This window comes from Poecilia reticulata, chromosome 15, assembly GCF_904066995.2.
Source record: "Poecilia reticulata chromosome 15, P_reticulata-male-v2, whole genome shotgun sequence".
Classification (NCBI taxonomy): Eukaryota; Metazoa; Chordata; class Actinopteri; order Cyprinodontiformes; family Poeciliidae; genus Poecilia; species Poecilia reticulata.
The window spans coordinates 11,521,462-11,540,662 of record NC_088844.1 but is presented as its reverse complement, the minus strand read 5'-3'; the positions used below and the strand labels follow the sequence as shown (position 1 = coordinate 11,540,662).

Genomic DNA, 19,201 nt, shown 5'->3' with positions numbered 1-19,201 from the left:
GCCATTGTGCGCCTCTTTCCATCCCATCCTGCGTGGGCTGTGCGGCTCATTGTGCACCCTGATCCCTTCGCACTCTCCAGCCGCCACGCTCGACTTCCCCCCAAACGGGCTCCTCTCCAGCTCCGGCTGCCTGTTTGTGTTGACTGCCACCAAGGCGGCAAGGAATGCACTTCCAGCACGGTCTGCTCCCCTCGCACACACCTTCCGAGCCCGAGGAGTCTGCCTCAACCTGCTGATACCGGGCTGTTTGTGTTTTACTTCTGCACACACGGGTAAATGTTTTGATTAAAAGGCCGTTACTATTTTGCTAGTCACAATGACTTTGTAGCGGAGGGGTTTGCTGCCGTGTTGATGGATGGATTGCCGCTCCCTGCCTCCAGTGAGCGGTTGAACGAGAGAGGAGCTGTCATCGCCTCGCTTGCCGACACTGATGCCTGAAGAGAGAGGAAAAAGGAGGGGCGGTGCCACAGGAACAGGATGGAGAGAGCCATGTGAAACACAATGTGCTGAAGTGGGAGAAGATATCGGGGAGAGAGAGGGACCCGGGGCCTGGAAGCCGAGAGCGGAGCCACATGTGTGAGGGAAGAGAGAAAGAGGTTTGAATTGAACTGGGTGCAACTCACCTCCTCACACCCTGCTCCAAGAGGGCGCTCCAGAGAGGGAGTCTGCGTTATGTGAAGATGGGGAGGGCGGGCAGGTGGTAGTGTAAGGGGAAGAAAGGGGCTCTCCACTGTTCGGTAACACGGAGGTCCATGACGCGATGAAAGGTTTCAGTGCAATCAGTAATAGGGAGACAATTACAGGTTTTTACGCACGGTGTCGAAGGGTTACGTCAGAGGATGACGACAGGCCCATAAATCTATAGCATTAGATATTTATCTGAGGAGGCTGGGGGAATATGGAAGATGACAAATCCACACTCATAACCATATATGGTGAGATAATCATATTTTTTTTTATTATCTTCTGCAGTGTTTCCTTTTTGTTTACCACAATCTCAACTAGAAGCCAGAAAAAACCCCCCACTAATCTACGTTCAAACAAGTCTATAACTGGATACTTTGATCCTCACAAACACTATTACTCAGCTTCAGTCTCCTTTGATGCTGATACCAAAACTTGCAAAGCAAGATGTCCCGTACGCTCAGCCTACAGATTTAAAGACCCGCAGAGAGAGATGTGCTGAAAGATGCTCGGAGTTGGTCGTTTTCAAAATAAAGGTCTCACAGTGCCACCCTCTGGACGGCCCTGCAAATTACACCAGATTCTTATTTTTATTCTATACAAAGGAACAAATACAGCTGCAGGATCTGGAGATCCAAAGATTTTTGGCACAACTTCGCCGTCTCCTAAGGTGCACGGAGAAGGTCAAAGATCTGGTGAGGTGGACACCTTTCCTTACATACTAGGAAACACTTTTCTTCATCAGGGTCATTAAAAAGTTTCTGATCGCCTCCGGGTCAGACCAGGTCGATGGAGTAATTCATGCAAAAAGAGCCCATAACAAGTATTCAGTTAATAAACAATTCAATACGTTGACATGGTTTTCAGTAGGTCAGCATTTCAGGACTGATAAAAAAAAAAAAAAAAAAAAAAAAAAAAAAAAAAAATATAATATATATATATATATATATATATATATATATATATATATATATATATATATATATATATATATATATATATATATATATATATATATATATATTGATCTTACTTAATTTTCTAATTGTAAAAGTAACTGAGTTTTTACTTTTCATATGCATTATTGTGCTAATCAATAAAATAGGGTTTTCCTCCTCACGTGCTCAGTAGCTCTGATGAGTTCAGGGCAGTGAATCGCTCGCAGATGTCGCTGATGGATAAAGCGCCAGGGCGGCTGGCGGAGCTCAGAGGAGGAGCGGAGCTCAGATGGAAATGGCTCTCTCCAGGGGTTTGAGATGCTGTCAGAGGGTTTTCTCCTGGATCCCTGTCCTCATTATCACCGCCGTTGTGCTCTGGTCTTATTATGCTTACGTGTTTGAGCTGTGTCTTTGTAAGTGTGACGGACTGCGTGTCTGTTTTTTGACCTCTTTCCTCCACAAGCAGCGCAGATTACCGCTGAGCACTTAAACAATAATAAGGTTACTGGTAGACGGGGCAACGCGGAAGTGGCTTTTAATGTTTGCCGTCATTCGATTTAGTTTGTGTAATGCCACCTCTGGCAGGCTAGCGATAACTAGTTTTCACACAGAAACTACTGTTATTGTCTCTCTTAGCTAACTATTCCCTGGCTAGTTGTGTTAGCTTTCAGATAATGTGTATCTTCTGAACAATTGGCACCACTTTCAGTGAATCACTAAATATGTTCAATTTTCTTCTTATAACAGTTACAATCAGTAACACACTGGAGAAAGGTGAGCGCTCTCGCTTTAAGTTTGAACTATCTTAGATTTTCAGGTTTCGGCTCTTGTTGATTTCTGTGTTTTGCTTTTTTTTTTTTTTCATGTACAGCGGTGTATCTGCTGGTATTTCATGTCTGCTTTGGGATGTTCTCCTGGACATACTGGAAGTCCATATTCACCCCTCCTGCTACACCATGTAAAAAGGTAGACTGGACACTAGATTGTCCGTATAAATGTACCATATATGCATGTGGTTTGAGAAATATGATTAATCTGCTTTCATGCCATGATCCAGTTCCAGCTGTCGTACTCAGACAAGCAACGATACGAGATGGAGGAGAGACCGGACGCTCAGAAGCAAATCCTTGTCGAGATCGCAAAGAAACTACCCATTTTCACCCGAGCCCAATCCGGAGGTGCGCCGTCTCAGTTTCTGTGTTTGATTTAAAAAAAAACAAGTAGGTTAGGACTATCATCTGTAGGCTCTCTTGAGTAGTAATCAGCAGATGCATCTCTTTCATTGGTGCTGATTACGAGTTCAATCTAGGCTGCAGGAAGCGTGTGAAAGGGGGGGATGCTCAGCTCAAATGTCGTCCCTTCAACTCGTCCATCTTCTTGTCTCCAGCTATCAGGTTCTGTGACCGCTGCCAGGTACTGAAGCCTGACCGCTGTCACCACTGCTCCGTTTGTGAAACGTAAGCTTCTCTTTCCTCCCCAATACCTTCATCTAGAGAGAGATTACTCTCAGGCAAGGAGATGTATTGTGGCCAGTAGGTGTTGTGATAATTAGGAGAATGCTGCTCTGTTCATTTGAAACAGAATCCTGAGGATCAATCAGTGCATTGCTTTGGCAGAAGAAGACAGACAGCATTCCCACCTCTTGAACTCCCCTCCCCCCCCCCCCCCCTTTGTGTCACACTGCAACCACAAACTTCAACTTATTTCGTTGGGATTTTGTGACCTAGGTCAGCACAGTAGTAGATGCAAACTGGAAGGAAGTCATACAGAATGTTCAAGATTGTTTACATGTAAACATTTTTTAAAATACAGTGTTCGTTTTCAGCCCATTTTACTCTGTTATTTCTAAAGAAAACCCATTCAGCAAGTTCAAAAGTGATGTAGTTGGTAAATCTCTGTATGGGAGAATGACTCTAAACATGCGGTCAGAACTGCGATGGATATTTGTGTGTTGGAATGGTCCAGTCAAAGTCTAGACCTAGATCAAACTTGAGAATTTGTGACAGGACTTGGAAATTGATGTTTACAGATTCTTTCAATCACATCTGACACACACACACACACACACACACACACACACACACACACACACACACACACACACACACACACACACACACACACACACACACACACACCAAAAGCTCTCCAGCTGTGTTGCAACTTGAAGTTTGTGGCTGTAATGTGACAGGACATGAAAGTGGACAATTTTGCCAAACACTGTGAATGCCAGAAATGCTTGTAAAAAAAACATGTTATTATTCAGATAGTTGATATTTTTTTATATTTAATATGATGAGACTTGGATGAAAAATTTATCATGAAGAACATTTATGCTTGAAACTTCATTTTGGGCACAATAATTCAAGAACATTCATCTTAATATACTGTTTTAAGATCAATCACTGTTGGAAGTGATGCATAAAAAGTATATTTTTACTTTTTTTTTTTAGTTGTGTCTTAAAGATGGACCATCACTGTCCCTGGTAAGTTGGAACTTATAGTACTTTGTAGATAGATTGCATTGATTTTTTATTTTTTTTTCCCTGATTACCAAATCTTGTTTTTCTCCCAGGGTAAACAACTGTGTCGGTTTTTCCAACTACAAGTTTTTCCTACTTTTCCTCGCCTACTCCATGCTGTACTGTGTGTTCATCACAGCAACAGTCCTTCAGTATTTTCTCAAATTCTGGGTGGTTAGTGTCATTGTTGTTAAATTAAAAAAAAAGAAATTGATGTGTAATCTTACTGTAAAGTTTGCTTAGGTTATTTGTCCTTTTTGCCACTGGTTTCACCATGAACCAATGTCTCCTGTTTCTTTCTGTCCTTAGGGGGACCTGCCAAATGGACCTGCAAAGTTCCATATCCTCTTCCTCATGTTTGTTGCACTCATGTTCTTTGTTAGTCTCATGTTTCTCTTCAGTTACCACTGTTGGTTAGTGGCCAAGAACAGATCCACTTTAGGTGAGAGGTGACACGCTTTTTTTTTTTTTAGGGAATATCCAACCATTCATGCGATGTGTGTATATATCTATATATTTTCTTTTTAATCCAAGGAAATCAGAAAAATTGTGTCATGAAAACGCATTCTAATTTACAGTTCCCTTTCCCTTTCGTAGAGGCCTTCTCAGCTCCAGTATTTGTCAGTGGGCCTGACAGAAACGGGTTCAGCCTTGGCCTACACAAAAACCTGCTGCAAGTGTTTGGAGAAGACCGCAAACTGTGGTTCATCCCCGTTTTCACAAGGTAATTACAAAAGGAGAACGTAAATTCATGATCACAAATATGATTAAGTAGTTTTGTATGTCATAAAACCAGACACAAAAAAGAAATGCACTAAAACTAACACTGAATAATTTCCTTCTTCATATATTGTAATGGCAGCCAAGGGAATGGTCACTACTTCCCTTTAAGGAGTCAGAGCTCTGAATCCCATAACCCCTTGCTAGCTAACGAGGACATGTGGGATGAGTCAGACGATGGTTCAGAAGGAAGTTTGGGTAAGTTCTCTTTTCTGTTTATTACTCAGATATGCTCCAGAATCTTTTACTTTAAGTTTTTTTTCTCCCTACACAATCATTTTCAATAGCTCCATTGATTAGCTATAGGAGCTGGATATTGATACAGTACACTGTGCAGCGCTCTCTAAACTTTAACCCGGGGAGAACAATGTAAAGTCTTAAATAGATTTTTTTTTTTTTTTGCCGTAGCAAAATCTCACTGAAAAATTAGGAACATTTATTCTGTAGCGGTGGGGAAACCTTGTTAAGAAATAATAGTTTTCAGTGGAAGAACAAATGTGATTATTTCCCTTAGTTTTTGCTGTTTTCTTATTTTTTCATAACTCTATATTGTAGATATGAACTATGAAAGCAGAATCTGGGCGCATCAGTGACGCGCACAGCCGTTTGAATATTCTGCTACCACCTAGTGGACATACAATGCAACAATCCTCCCTTATTTTGAAATCCACCAGTTAGAACATAACTTTTGAAAAAAGTTCCTGATTTGCCCACTAAAATAAGTTTTTTTTTCTTGTTCCAGTTGAGGACGCAGACCCCTCTGTTACTATCGAGATGGACGACTAACCTGCACAGATAATACTGACTTTTATCAAACACTTTGTTTTGATGTGTTTGCATTCCAAATAATGTGGAAGTTGGGGGGGGGGGGAAGGCTGGAGATGGCGAGTGGGAGACGGTCTGCATTATGATCTTCTTTTTGTTTTTTGCCAATTTTCAATTAAGTTTTACACGATGAGGAAAGATAACTTAGATGGACGGCAAGCTGAAGTGCAAATGATGGTTTATTTAGGAAGAAAACCTATTACCTCAGTAAAAAGGATGTTATTTATTATTGGTTTGTTGGTGATGCTGTGTGGTACAGTGCTATTTTACATTGCCTCTGTTTCACAGCTGGGCTGCGTTTACAGTGTTGCACCTTAACAATCCTTCTCGGCGGAAGGCGGCGGGGGGACGGAGGGGGTGTATTAAAACCCACCCCGAGGCCTATGGAGGTCTAACGTAGGGACCCAGCTGTCCAATCAGTTTGACGTTTTCCCACCAGTGTAACATGGGTTTTAATTTTACTCTAACAAAAGGTTATAAGCATATTAGAAGATCTGACTTGACCTGCGCCTTACGCAAGTATTCCTGTGTGCTTTGGAGAAATTTCTCCTGAGAATGTATCCATCGCAATCTCCTTTCCAGGCAAACTGTGGAGTTTTTTTGAAAAAAAAAAGAAGCGGTTTTCCAAGCAGTGAAGTCAACAATGTTATCTGATTGGACATATCACACACCAAACAGAAAAAAACTAAGCAAGCACTGATTAAGCTTTTTACAGCACAGCTTTGTTGCAAGCTGAACATATTGTTTCTTCTTTTTGAAGGAAGTAATATCGTGAATATCTTATGTATCATGATTTGGATGCTGTTTGCTGAACTCTGGAGTGCGCTTATCCTCCATCATACCAGCTATCCTTATTCATTATTGTACATATTTATTAAACCTGTTCTCATCAGCTTACTGATGGAGGGTGAGATTCTATATCATTTTAATGTTTGTAAAATTTTAATAATTTAGAAAAATATTGCTGGAACTCCTGTATAACTCTTAATTTCTGTACTTAAATTTACTTATAAGCCTAAAAATAAGTGTTTTGGCCTTTATTAAGCTTTGATGCTGTTCCAGCTGGACACTTTAAAATGCTTCCCAGCTGTCTAAACCCATATCCGATGCTGCTCCAGTGATACCTATTGATTTTTTTTTTAAAACCATGTTCAAAGTGTGTATAAAGCCTAATGAAATATTGATGTTAAATGTATCAGTCTTGTCTATTTATTGTTACATTCCTTTTTTTCCTGTATGTTGGTTCACTGATTTATACCTGCTGCAGGCAGTGTCTGTACATTTTGATCCTTTTGTAACAAACTTTAAAGTGGTGTGCTTTTCTTAAACCATGATGTATAAAAATCCATGAGATTATTTTCAGCAGAGACAAATTTAAATGTGGTTCCTTTCTCTTCAACTGTTTCGAGTATGGTGAATGGTGCTTCCACATTTTATTTTAAACCATTACTGACGTACAAAAAAAACAAACGCCTCAATCCACTTTCATGTATTGTTCTGTCTGTAAACAAATATACATTCTTTATTGATTCATCTGTTCATAAAACACAAAATAAAATGATCCATGTTTTAATTTCTGTGGTTTTCTTTCTACAGTCTGAGCATAGAAAGCAAAAAAAGAACAATAAATACAAGTAATCGGGTCAATCGTTAGGTGTCAGTTCAACAACTTGAGTTAATAGTTAATAATGACACAAGGACACCATGAGATACAGAAACAAAGTCTGCAGACAAAATACCAAAAACATTTTGTCCTGTTTTAGTCGGTGCCAAAGTATCTCTGTCCAAAATGTGTTGGCGCCACCGGGTGAACCTCTGTGGTCAGGATGGTGATGTCTGGAAACTCCTGGATTATGGACTTGGCTCCTAAAGGAAACATGGATTACATTTTAAAATGGACAACGCAATGTCCTAATGCAGTGACACGTAAACGAACGCAGCTATAGAAACGTGGGATATTAAAAGCACAAAATGCAACAGAAAATTTATCTCGAAGGCCTTAAATTTCAGAAACTTATAAACTTTTCTTCCTAAACTGCAACTCGAGAGAGAAATGTCTTATGTAAGGATTTTACTGCAATAAAAAGAAAATTCTAGATTTGAATAAATGGGTGATAAACTGGCTCCGATATGATGGCATGTTCTGGAGCAGAAACGTCAAAACGTGTTGAGAATTGCTCTAGGAAATAAACGTGAAGCCTGCTGATTTCTGTCGATGCTGATTGCTAATAAGATGCTAAAACTGAGATGGCGTATTGCTGGAGCAAATTGTGGTTCAGTGGAGAGTAGCAGTCACACAATATGGAAGTTGTGGGTTCAATTCCTGCTGCTGCTGCTTTAGTGACAAGCGATTTGAGCGGATCGTTTGTAAGATTGGAAAAGCGGCACATAAATTTACTCCACTTACCATTCGCTTTACTGAAATTATTACATCGCTTCTGTCTGATAGCAGATCATGGCAACAAAAACGATTTTGAATACTCTTGTATTTTAAATTTTCTAACTTATAATTAACATGACCTAAAATCAGTAACAGCAGGTCAAAGGTTTACAAAAACAGCTTTCAGACGCAACAAACTCGAGAGGAAAAACTGGGAAGGAATTGAGGAATGCGGTTCTTGGTTTAGTTCCCAGCAGGTTGGATCGGCTACATTTCAATTCTCTATTCTTTTCCTCACATTGTCTCATCTTTCAACCTCACACTTTCTACACGGTGCTAAGAACAATTCTTAAAAAGGAAATAAAAAAAAAAGTATCCTAGAGTGCATTTATAGCATCGTGCCCTTCAGCTTTAAATATGTCTGATGTCCAAAGTTTAAGTTTTAACCTAACGGATCCACAGGAAGAAAGGTCACAAAGTCAAATTCCCTTGAAATCCTTTTTTTTTTTTACATCCACATTAAATGTCACAGTAACCTGGACGGCAGTTATAGAAACTACAGAAATTACCAAGAACCTCCAAACTTACATCGTCAAAAGCCATTGAAGCACCAGTGAACAATCCTGCACATGCATATGAAGAGATGAGAAAGCGGAAAAGCGGGGCTGTGAGCTGTGTGCTGGTTTACCGTGAGGTGTGGAGAAGAGGCTGAGGAGAATAATGTGCCTGGGTTGGACACCGTGTTCTATCAGCACCCTGACGGCCTCGATCACCGTGTTCCCTGTGCCTGCAGACGCAGCAGATACGATATTAGACGTGCTTTTTCACCTGCCTGGTTACACAGGACACTTCATCTGATGGAAAAAATTGCATTCTTGTATGCATTAGTTAAACTTTATCCATTGTTGTGATACAAACCCCGCCCCCCTCAAAAATCTATCTTTAAATCAAGCTTTGCCACCGTTACATTTTTACGTAACAGCAGAAACATGCCCGTTGTGACAACAGGAAACCAGAACTATTAGGATCCTATTTTCATTGGTCCTCATTATGTTATTCTGCAGCCTGGTGGCTAACTCTGAGGCAGTGTATAATTTCCCCCATGAGAGCTGTAATTATCAGAGCAGTGTGAATGGTTCTGTATGATGTGGCAATGCAGAGTTGGTGGTGGCGGTGAAGGTCAACTCAAGGGAGAAGACTACTTACAATGAATGAGTATAGAAATGTTTTTTCTTCTTTTGCATAAAATTAGGCACGTTTTGACATTTCTGTACGACCAAAGGTGGTTAACCGGAGCCGGGCTGAGCCTGCAGCGACTCACTGAGGATGGGGTACATGAGCAGCACTTTTCTTCTGTACACATCCGGGGGAAACTTTGCGTAGTAGACCTTCGCTTTCTGGGTCTCCTCGTCGCTCTGGATGAGGATCTTTCCAATCCGGATTGAGCGGCAGCAGTCGCGGAGGCCCTGCTCCATGGCTTCACCTGTGGAAACCAAACGTGGTTCTGATGACAGGGTTCTGTTCACAAGCTTTGCCATCACAAAACTCCAAAGTGACATTTCTAAGCAATCAATTTGGGATGGATGGCTGAAATACGGCCAAATGGATGGATGAACTAATCAGTGATTGGATGGGATATTCTGACATTAGGACAAATAATGTTTCTGAGCTCAGTTGTCTTTTTCCATACTTATCTAAATCTGGGAAAAAATAATCCAAAATTAAAGTCTCTAATTACTGAATACTAAAACAAAATTACTTAACAAAATTACCCTTCAAAATATATTAATGATCAGAATGAAAACTGTTTATTTTAATGCTTTATGCGACTGATTAATTGGTTGTTGCGATCAGCTTACATGTGGATTCTGTCTGTTCACGTGTCTTCCTGTATGTTTGTAAACAAATCTGTTGTTTTGCAAGAAAAAATTCAGGTATGCTCCGACAATAAAGCAGTACGATATCAATTTACAGTCGGTCTATCGCTGTAGATTTAACTACATGCCGTTACAGATATAACGTACGAAATAAAAACTTTTTCCAAGGTCCTTCATTACTTACTTTAAAAAAAAACAAAAAAAACACAGACTTTAGTCTAGCCTTTTAAATTGTTCTCTGTCAACAGTTCACCAGCTTTCTGAAGGTCCTCCACAGGTTTTCTTTATACATATTGTCTGCTTTTTCACTCTGTCATATCTTGTGTTGACAGTGACAGCACATTGTGCCGTGCGTGCTTAAAGGTAGGAGGAAGGTGACGAGCAAAAGAAGACGCATGAGGGCTGAGGAATCTAGATACGACCTTCAGTATCTGAAAGTCACAAGTTTAAGAGATAAATTCAATGCAACGAGACACGAGAGAGAGAGAGACATCGTTTAGTTGATTCCCTCCGTAAGGCAAATATTTCAGCTTACGGCTCTTTAGGAATGACCTTTTATACGCATCTTTGTGGCAGACTGCTAGATGTACAGCGCCTATAGATGCAAATTACAATCTGTATCAGGACTGTAGAAAATATTGTCTCATCCCTCAAGTTTATGAGCTGTTTGCCAACTACAAAAGAAGCAACTCTGCAAATCTTCTGGTGTGACTCGGCTGATACTCGAGCTAAGAAGCAACGCCAAGAAAAAGACCTGCAGCAAGCCTGCAGAGATACCATTCAAAAAAACAATAAAATGTTCTACTGCCTGCAAGCAAAACATAGAATGTATTTCTCCGATTGCAATATATAATTAAAGATGTGTCGACACGGGTGAGATCAACATGACTTTGTGCTTAGACTTGCATCACACATTGACATGTACAGCTTTTAGAAAGCAATTTACTGTGCGCCGATCGGGCGACAATGTTCTCGACCTTGACATCAAGTTACAGCTGAAATGAGCTTAAAGCTCATGCTTGGCAAAAACCGACTAAATATAAAATCGTTCCAAGTGACCTTGAATCGATCACTCTTATTGTAACTCATCGTCATAGAGTGGTGAAAAACGGCCAACCGAGCAGACATTTTAAGCTTGTGAGAACGAGCAGCAGGGGAACGTACAGCACAAGCGGAAATATAAAAGTAGAGATTCGCAGAGTAAAGTGTCCTCACATTGGAAAGCCTTAAAAATGCTGCACTGGGTCTCACTTACCGCTCCTCATGATGCTGACTCCACAGTTGCCTCTTTCAAACTTGACTCCCTCATACTTGTACCCTAAAGGGGTGGAAAATGAAACACAGACATAAAATGGAGCTGTACTGACTAACGCTGCAAAAAAAGATAAATAAAAAAATGGAGCCGAGTAGAAAAACCAGTTCAGTGTTTTCAAATCTGGAGCGTTAAACCTGAGACGGTCTGACCTGTGGGCGTGGTGACGGTGCACTCTGAGAAGGGAAGCTGGTTCAAGCCTTCTTCAACTACGAGTCTGATCTGTTGTTGGGGGAGGGAGAAGGAGCAAAACCCATATCAGAAAGCTGAAAACAAATGGCTTTGCCGCGTTGCTGTACAGCATGTGATCTCACCAGTCGGTCCGCACAGAAAACAAAATCTCCTCTGCTGGTCGTTCTGAAAGTATAAATAGGCACTTGATTAGATCAGCCTCTGCTTTTTCAGCTTGGACAAAGTAAGGTTAACAATTTTTCAGCAGAGGTTAGATCAACTTAAAATGCAAAGACGTGCAACACACACACACACACACACACGCACACGCACACTCAAATACTTTTGATTGATTCAAAAATATCAAACTTTACAATTTGCTGGTGTTGCTTCTCTATTTTTTTGCTTCAAAAAAATAGAGAAGTGGTTCTGATAGTATCAATAGTATCATAGTATGTGTGGTTTTGATAGTATCAAAACCACAGACTATATCTTATAGGTCTTTTGTTTTATATTATGTCATTCTGCCAGCGGTGTGAATACATCATTTACCAAGATTTTACTGTATTCTCCATATGTCTGAAAGACAGAAATATTTTATTTCAAAACAAACAACAAAGGCCCAGCAAAGATTTTGGCACCGATTCCAGCAGCATGAAAGCAAAACCATATCTAAAGTAAAATATGGAAGTGGCAGCATCACGCTTTGGATGTGAAAGGGTCACATGTGTAAATCTTCCACACTAACAATCCAAGATCTGCATGCAGAGAAACAAAATATCTCTAAGTGAAGATGTTGGATGCTGACACTGAATTAAAACACTGTAAATATGAGTTCTTTTTGCCTTTTGGATAATACACCTGAGAACATGTCTCAGGATGTCACATGAAATTTGGGGAAAGTATCGAAATCATTTATAAAACACAATTGCACTTTAAACGTGTTTATACTTATACTATTCACTATATGAATAGTTTTATGAACAGTCCATTTATTTTGGGCATCAGCTTCCCTCTGGAGAGGCCATGTTACCAAACCGGATAAGGGGCTGTGTCGCAGATATAAGAACGGGGACTCACTTGTCTCTGATTATTGTCTGTAACTCTCGGATCTGGTCGTTCAGAGGGAGCAGCTTCAGCTGAGGACCCAGGCTGTCCTGGCTGACCGGCTGCATGGGGACATCAGTCGGTTCAGAGCTGTTCAGCACCGCAGGCACACTGCTGCTGCTGTTCGCAAACCGAACCTGCTTCATCGGGTGCTCCTGGCCACTGTTGACACTGTTCAGCTGCTGATTGTGGCATGGCATCCTGACAGCGAGGTCAAAACGCTTCAATGCTAAAGCCAGCTAGCGTGTCTTAATGAGGGCACCACGCTAACAACGCGGTAACAGGGGGAAAACGTGCTCTTGTCTTTAGCTTCTTCAACTCAAACTTCTACGACTAACACGGCAACCACACGGTCAGGGGCTGTGAGGCTCGCATTCAAATAGATTCAATTACTTCGTCGCGTTTTGTCGAAGTCTACTCAATCCCTTCTACAAGACAAAAACAGGATGAAAAAGCCCCCGCTGCCTCTGACTGCTACTAACAGTTACGCTCCGATGTCTACGTAAGCCGGATGTGACGCATAACCCGGCGTGTTGACTAATCGTCTTCCTCCGTTGTGAAACATGGCGCCGATGTTGGCACCGCTAAAATGCGGCTTTCACTTCCAAAAAAGAAAATTGGCTTTTCTTATTCGCCAGACCAGCTCATATCACGTTTGGAATAAAAGCGGCGCTGAAGACGGGAGGAATTATAAACGACAAAACACATATGTGGTGAGTAAAACGGGACGTCTGGTCGGAGAGGACACTCTCTGTACGCAAGGACAGGTATAAAAGTTCTATAACTAACTTTTAGTGTGAGATAAAATAATTCGGCTACAGTGTTTCTTTTGTCATATGTTAGTTCTCTGCTAAAATATTTGCTGACATTTCAAAAGTTACTGTTTTCATTGCTTGTTGTTAAAGTTTGAGGTAGCTAACTGCTATCTTAAGTTGATTTTAACCTTTCTTTTGAGTTATTGACCGACAATTTGCGCCTTTATTAAATGTGGGAATAATTGCGTAAGCAAAGGGTAATGCGTCATGTTTATGTGCTTTATGTACATTAGCGTTTTGTATCAGCTGTGTGTGAGCTAACCGTGCAGCCTTACGGTAGTCCCAGTCACGTGTCTCCAGTTCCATCTGACAGGTTAGATAAGACCCTCAGTCCCACCCGGGTTCACTCGTGTTATGGCTGATACAACTGTCATTTCATGTCAGCAAATGTATGGATTATTTGGCAATGATCAACGAAAACTCTGCTGTCAGTTTATTCCGACAATTTTAATTCAGAAAGTACTTCTGCATTTACTCACTGGTAAAGACAACAACCGGAAACATGTAATGAGAAACTGGAAAATAAAGGATTAAAAGTCAATAAGCCCTCTTTACTACTCGATTGCCTACATTCATAAAAACACATCCACTCACAGAAACCTCTGAGGTACACACAGAGTTGTAGATGGATCTGGCACCTAAGGAAAGGTTCTTGTTGCCATTACCTCTGTGAAATAAAAAATAGAAATATGATGAAACCACGCCACAAAGGTAAATAAAAATGGTAACAACAAGTTTTAAAAAACTTGCTAAAAGGTGAATATTGTAACTAATTTAGCAAAGCGGTATGGGCTCTTTGCACCTACGGCGTTGACGTGACATCTCCAGGAGCTAATGCGGCTCACTTGTTTCCGCTTTGAGTTACCATGACTGCTAGAAAAGACTAAGTTGTATTTTAGATGAAAAAAAGCAATACTATGAACATTGTTGTCTTCCTAATATAATGGGCTTTTAAGTTTTCATTCATTTCCAAGCGATCCTGAATTAAGAAGATGGTGGCTAGTAAATATATCTGGCCCCCCACCCCCCTTTATAGCTCCGTGCCTGGGTGTCTGCAATATTGGTATTGCAAATCAGTGTTTAAAGTGCAATAATTGTTGTCTAATGTATTCCAAATAGTATGGGTTAATGTAATATTTAGTCAAGTGAAGTTTATTTGTGTAGCACGTTTCAGCAATAAGGCAGTTCAAAGTGCTTTCTTGCAGCAACAAATGCTCACACTGGACACAAATGACATTATCCATAGTACTAAAAGTCACAGAGCGATGGAAGCACACATGAGATAGGAACAGAAGAGCAAAATAGACTTTTATAGCAATTGATATCAGTGCAATGTTTACCAATATTATTGTCTTAGCAAGACTTTATAATATTGAAAGTCTTGCTAAGACGTACATAAATATTGAGCTAGTAAAACATAAGTATAACTAAGTAAAATAAATATCAAAGATCTACTTGAACCTGTTCAGAACACAACTGTGTTTTTGCTTAGATGTATGTATGAAAATACCCCCCAAAAATTTATAGACTATGCTATAAATTAAAAAATGTTACATTATTATTTTGAAGCAGCTGGAATAAGTATGGGTTTACATTTTACATTATATATAATGTAAAACATGACTTGGCTGCTGTATTTTTAAAATACAAATCTACAATTATTCCAACTGCTACAAAATAATAATGCAACATTTTTAATACCTTGAAGCCAAGGTATTTATACTAGATGATCACAATGTGATTTTTTTTTTATTGGTCTAATGTAGTTTCTAATTCTTTCCAGTGTTGTCCTAACTTTTTAGTGAGAGTGGTCAGATATGAAAGTAAAATAACCAAAAAAATGAAACACTTTATGAGAAAAGAAGCATCCTAACTTAAATGTAGTTGCAATAAATCATTACATATTTTATTATTAAAGCTAAAATAGTTTAATTAGAAAAAAAGGATTCAATAATTGCTCACTCACTTTTTCAACAGTCTTGTGTGTGTATATATAGATTGTCAACCGTTGAATTATGCACAACAATAGAAACGGGTCACTATGGGTCAGGTTTACTTTAAGATCAATGTGCTTTTCTTAATCCACCCACAAGATATCTTGTGTTAACAGTCAGCTCAGCTTCTGTAGGCGTGTTTGTAGCCCTCATCCTACGTCGACTGCAAGTGTTCATAAAACAAAATTCTGTTGCAGATATACACTCATAAGTTCTGAAAAGTGTTGGGAGCGTGCCCTGACATGTTTGAGTCTTCTATTGAACCCATTGTTTTAAGGATTAAAACAGAGGTTTTTATGATTATGTGTCAGCATAACCAGTGTTTAAAACACTTATTGAAGATTTCTGAAGGAAGTGAGTTCAACTCTCTCTGGTAAAACACTAAAACTTTGACAGAATAAACAATATGACAATATGACTATAAATATTCAGAATTGTTCAGTTCAGTTCTTATTAAAAATCCCTTTTTTTGTTTTGTAAGATGCTACAATTTTTGTGTGGTTTTTGTCTTACAGAGTTCTTTTGTTTTTGCATGTTTGTCACACTTAAATGTTTTAGAGTGCAAAGGTATTTCAATATCGAACAAAGATAACCTGAATAAACACGAAACATTTCAGATAATTTAATTTGCGAACAGCTATGCAAACTAACCTTTCTCTACTTGAACACATAATTATTATCATCAAGTATTTAATTAAGAAACTTTTGCACCTCTAGTCTTGACTTTTACAGCCTGAATTGTTTTAATTCAGGCTGCTGGAAGTTTAAAGTATGAAATCTATAAGGGAGCTAATTTTTCTGAGCCCTGTATTTATTCTGTTTCAGCATGCTTAAATTTTAAAAACGACTCTGTAAACAAGACGACAGTCACATACGGCATCTCTTGTGTTTCAGCTGAGCTCCGTTCCACACTTACGAACAGCGACATGGAGCACAAACAGATTGGAGAGCAGCCGTCGGATTTTAGAGGGGCTAAAAGTGAGTAGTATTTTCCAAACTGCTGAAAATAAGTGTGTTTTACAAAGTCAAACCTGAAATTACAAAGTGATTCTATTCATGTTTCTACAGCATTTGCAGGGGATGGACAAGCGGACATGTTGGCATGGCCACGCAGGCGGAGGTTTGAGTGCAGACCCAAAAAATGTGGTGGGTGTTGTACCTTGGTCCAGTCAGCGACGAAAAGTTTCACACTGCTGTGTTTATTCTTAGCAATTAAATAAACAATAATTGGAAGTTGTAAATGAGAAATTAATGTAAAATAAGCGCCCGTGTCAGTGGGTATTTAGGGTATTGATTTGACATTGTCGGAGTTAATTTAACTTTTCATCACTTCAACTTATAGGTGATCAATACTAGCTAATGCGATTCCAGTAGACATGCATCTAAATGCAGTGTCATTGTTCATATCTGTGCTTATCGGTTCACTGTCGATTAATCTGGTTGGTCATTGTTGCGGCTTTTGAATAAATTAGGATCATATACAGTATAGATTTTTACATGCTGTGATGTATTAGGCTCTTTTAAGCTTCATATAAATCAGTTGTGCTGCCTTTCTTTGCAATGTAACACTTTGCCTGATTGTGTTTGATTAAAGGCAGGTGATAGATACACTTTCTCTGTAATTTGCTCCAAGGAGCTGCCACACAGCAGGGCTGGAACATGCTGCCACCATATTGAGTGGATTAGAGGAATTACTGCATATTCTGTAGCCTGCCGAGGGTCCCCACGGCAGATGTGTGTGGAAGTGCGGGTAAACAGCCGCGCTGGCACCGGCGGACTCTCTGCCTCAGCTGGGATGACAGCCCAGGTGTCTCCTGGGAGTTGTAGTGTCAGACTGGATGCCCAAGTCCACCTGGAGACTCTCTCATTGCTGTTGTCAGATCTCTCGTGGGACTCCTGCTGACATTTGATGTTCCATGTGTCTGCCACAGTGTGGTCTTAAGGTTTCTGCGACTGTCGCACTGAATGCAGAATGAGCATTACTCGCCAATATTTTCAGACAGAACGCAGATTAACAAGTTAAAATGATCCTAAACACAATTTTATCCGTGTTTCCTGCTTTTTAGAAGACAGCCTGGAAATCTGGGAAAATTATCTAACATTTTGTTTATGTTGTTGATTTGCTGTAGCTGAAAGAAGTGAATTCGACCAAGATCCTGTCTGCGATGCTGGCCTACGTGTGGCCAAAGGACCGGCCAGACCTGCGGGCGCGTGTTGCCATTTCACTTGGTCTTCTAGCTGGAGCTAAAGTAAGTTTATTAAAAGTTTCTGCTAGTAAATTTGGTGATATTAGCTCTATTTGCTCTTCCTTACTTGGTGGGTGATGGACCTCTGCAGCTTTAGCTGTTTTATGCATAGCTATTGGTTCATTTTAATTCATCTTTGGGAAGTTTGGTACTTGCTTTTGCAACCAATTACCTAAAAGTAAATCTCCATAACCTAGCTATAATGGATTTTATAGAGTGTAGGTGTATTACTCTGATAAATATTATCAACCAGCAGCAAGTCAATCAGAGTTTTCATTACTTTGATCAGAGGTAAGGCTGCACTGCATCAGGAAAACGTGTTATTACAAAACTAATGCTAAATATTCAAATGATTATATTGATTATGATTAATGTTTTCCTTTCTCGATGCTTTCTTTTCCTTCATTAAAGTCACTCACATGGAGACTTTAAGGATAATGAAAGTCTGTCCACCTGATAAAATGTGTTATTCAAATTTTAAATAAAAGTTACATACTGCAGGTAAAAGGAAATTCGGCTTGAAAACGGGCATTGCAAAAGATAAAACCTGGATTTTATTTAAGTTTTTGTTATTAAGTAATTTATTGGGTTGTGTTTAATTCATGTTTTATCTAAAGTAAGTTTTAAAAGTCCTACATACTGACATTTGCAGAATCTCCTGGTGCACTTTACTTCGTCTGCTTTATGTGTAGAGTATTCTTTAGAAACAACAACTACTGCACTGTTTTCTGTTGGCAATTACTGCATGAAAATGGGAATCATTGTTTAACAAACAAAAGAAAAAAAAAAGTCAAGCTAAAAATTACTTGTGAGGAATCTTTGCAATCAGTCTTTCAAATCAGTCAGTGGACTCTTGCAGGAGTGATGGTAATAAAGGAGAAGTTTTCTTGTTAAATAGAGGGAAGAAAGTTTTTACAGGCACCGGGTCAGAAGCAACCTGCTAGAGCACTTTGAGTTTATTATGTCATTAACTGCTGATTCCATAAATGAGTAATAATGAAACACACACTACCAGAGATCAGCTGCTGCGTAGAACAGAATATGGTAGAATTTCGTTAAGCCTTTCTAGGGGATGAATTGTAAAGCTCTTTTCATTCTAAAAAGACCTTTCCATGTAGTTCTCTCTTGTCATCTTGGGACCCACTGCCCCTGACCCCCTGGGTCCATCAATGCTTTCTCCTGGAAAACTATTATTTCTTTTAAAGCAAGGAAAAAAATATATTTTTTTGGCTTGTAGTGTTGTAAAGTCTCAGATTAATAGTCTCTGTATCAGGGGTGTCCAAAGTCGGTCCTGGAGGGCCAGCATCCTGCATGTTTTAGTTCTCTCCCTAGTGGTTGTAACAACCTCTTCATCAAGTCAGTGTTCTGCTTAGGCCTCTGATGAGCCATCATTTGATGCAGGTGTATACCCTCTATATGCTATGCTACCGAGTATTGTGATAATTATATATATTATGATTAACCACAAATTTTCCTGACTCTTTTCTTTTTATTGTTATCATCATATCCCCACCATTTTCTGAGAGCTTTAGCATTTCAAACATCCAGTG

At 39.6% G+C, this 19,201-nt stretch overlaps 3 protein-coding genes and 1 long non-coding RNA gene across 5 annotated transcripts in view; 3 read left to right on the top strand and 1 right to left on the bottom strand.

Annotated features, from left to right (window-relative positions):
- LOC145555088 (uncharacterized) overlaps window positions 1–19,201 on the top strand; it is a 153,242-nt gene that overhangs the window by 42,596 nt on the left and 91,445 nt on the right. The gene's annotated exons all lie outside the window — the stretch shown is intronic.
- On the top strand, window positions 1,834–7,322 carry zdhhc15b (zDHHC palmitoyltransferase 15b). Its single transcript, XM_008420067.3, has 11 exons — window positions 1,834–2,035; window positions 2,370–2,396; window positions 2,494–2,588; window positions 2,680–2,800; window positions 3,010–3,079; window positions 4,076–4,108; window positions 4,198–4,318; window positions 4,454–4,586; window positions 4,742–4,868; window positions 5,007–5,122; window positions 5,667–7,322. The coding sequence occupies exons 1-11, from the start codon at window positions 1,912–1,914 to the stop codon at window positions 5,708–5,710; spliced, it is 1,011 nt and encodes a 336-aa protein (XP_008418289.1). The 5' UTR covers window positions 1,834–1,911; the 3' UTR covers window positions 5,711–7,322.
- On the bottom strand, window positions 7,228–12,796 carry uprt (uracil phosphoribosyltransferase (FUR1) homolog (S. cerevisiae)). The gene is made up of 7 exons (XM_008420069.3): window positions 12,570–12,796; window positions 11,633–11,675; window positions 11,471–11,540; window positions 11,262–11,324; window positions 9,451–9,612; window positions 8,818–8,916; window positions 7,228–7,615 (listed from the first exon to the last, which is right to left on the bottom strand). The coding sequence occupies exons 1-7, from the start codon at window positions 12,794–12,796 to the stop codon at window positions 7,509–7,511; spliced, it is 771 nt and encodes a 256-aa protein (XP_008418291.1). The 3' UTR covers window positions 7,228–7,508.
- abcb7 (ATP-binding cassette, sub-family B (MDR/TAP), member 7) overlaps window positions 13,082–19,201 on the top strand; it is a 30,342-nt gene continuing 24,222 nt past the window's right edge. The window contains exons 1-4 of the mRNA XM_081616129.1: window positions 13,082–13,309; window positions 16,300–16,383; window positions 16,474–16,551; window positions 17,535–17,654. Of these exons, the coding sequence (XP_081472255.1) occupies window positions 13,160–13,309; window positions 16,300–16,383; window positions 16,474–16,551; window positions 17,535–17,654 (432 nt within the window). The 5' untranslated portion in view covers window positions 13,082–13,159. The remainder of the gene's footprint in view (window positions 13,310–16,299; window positions 16,384–16,473; window positions 16,552–17,534; window positions 17,655–19,201) is intronic.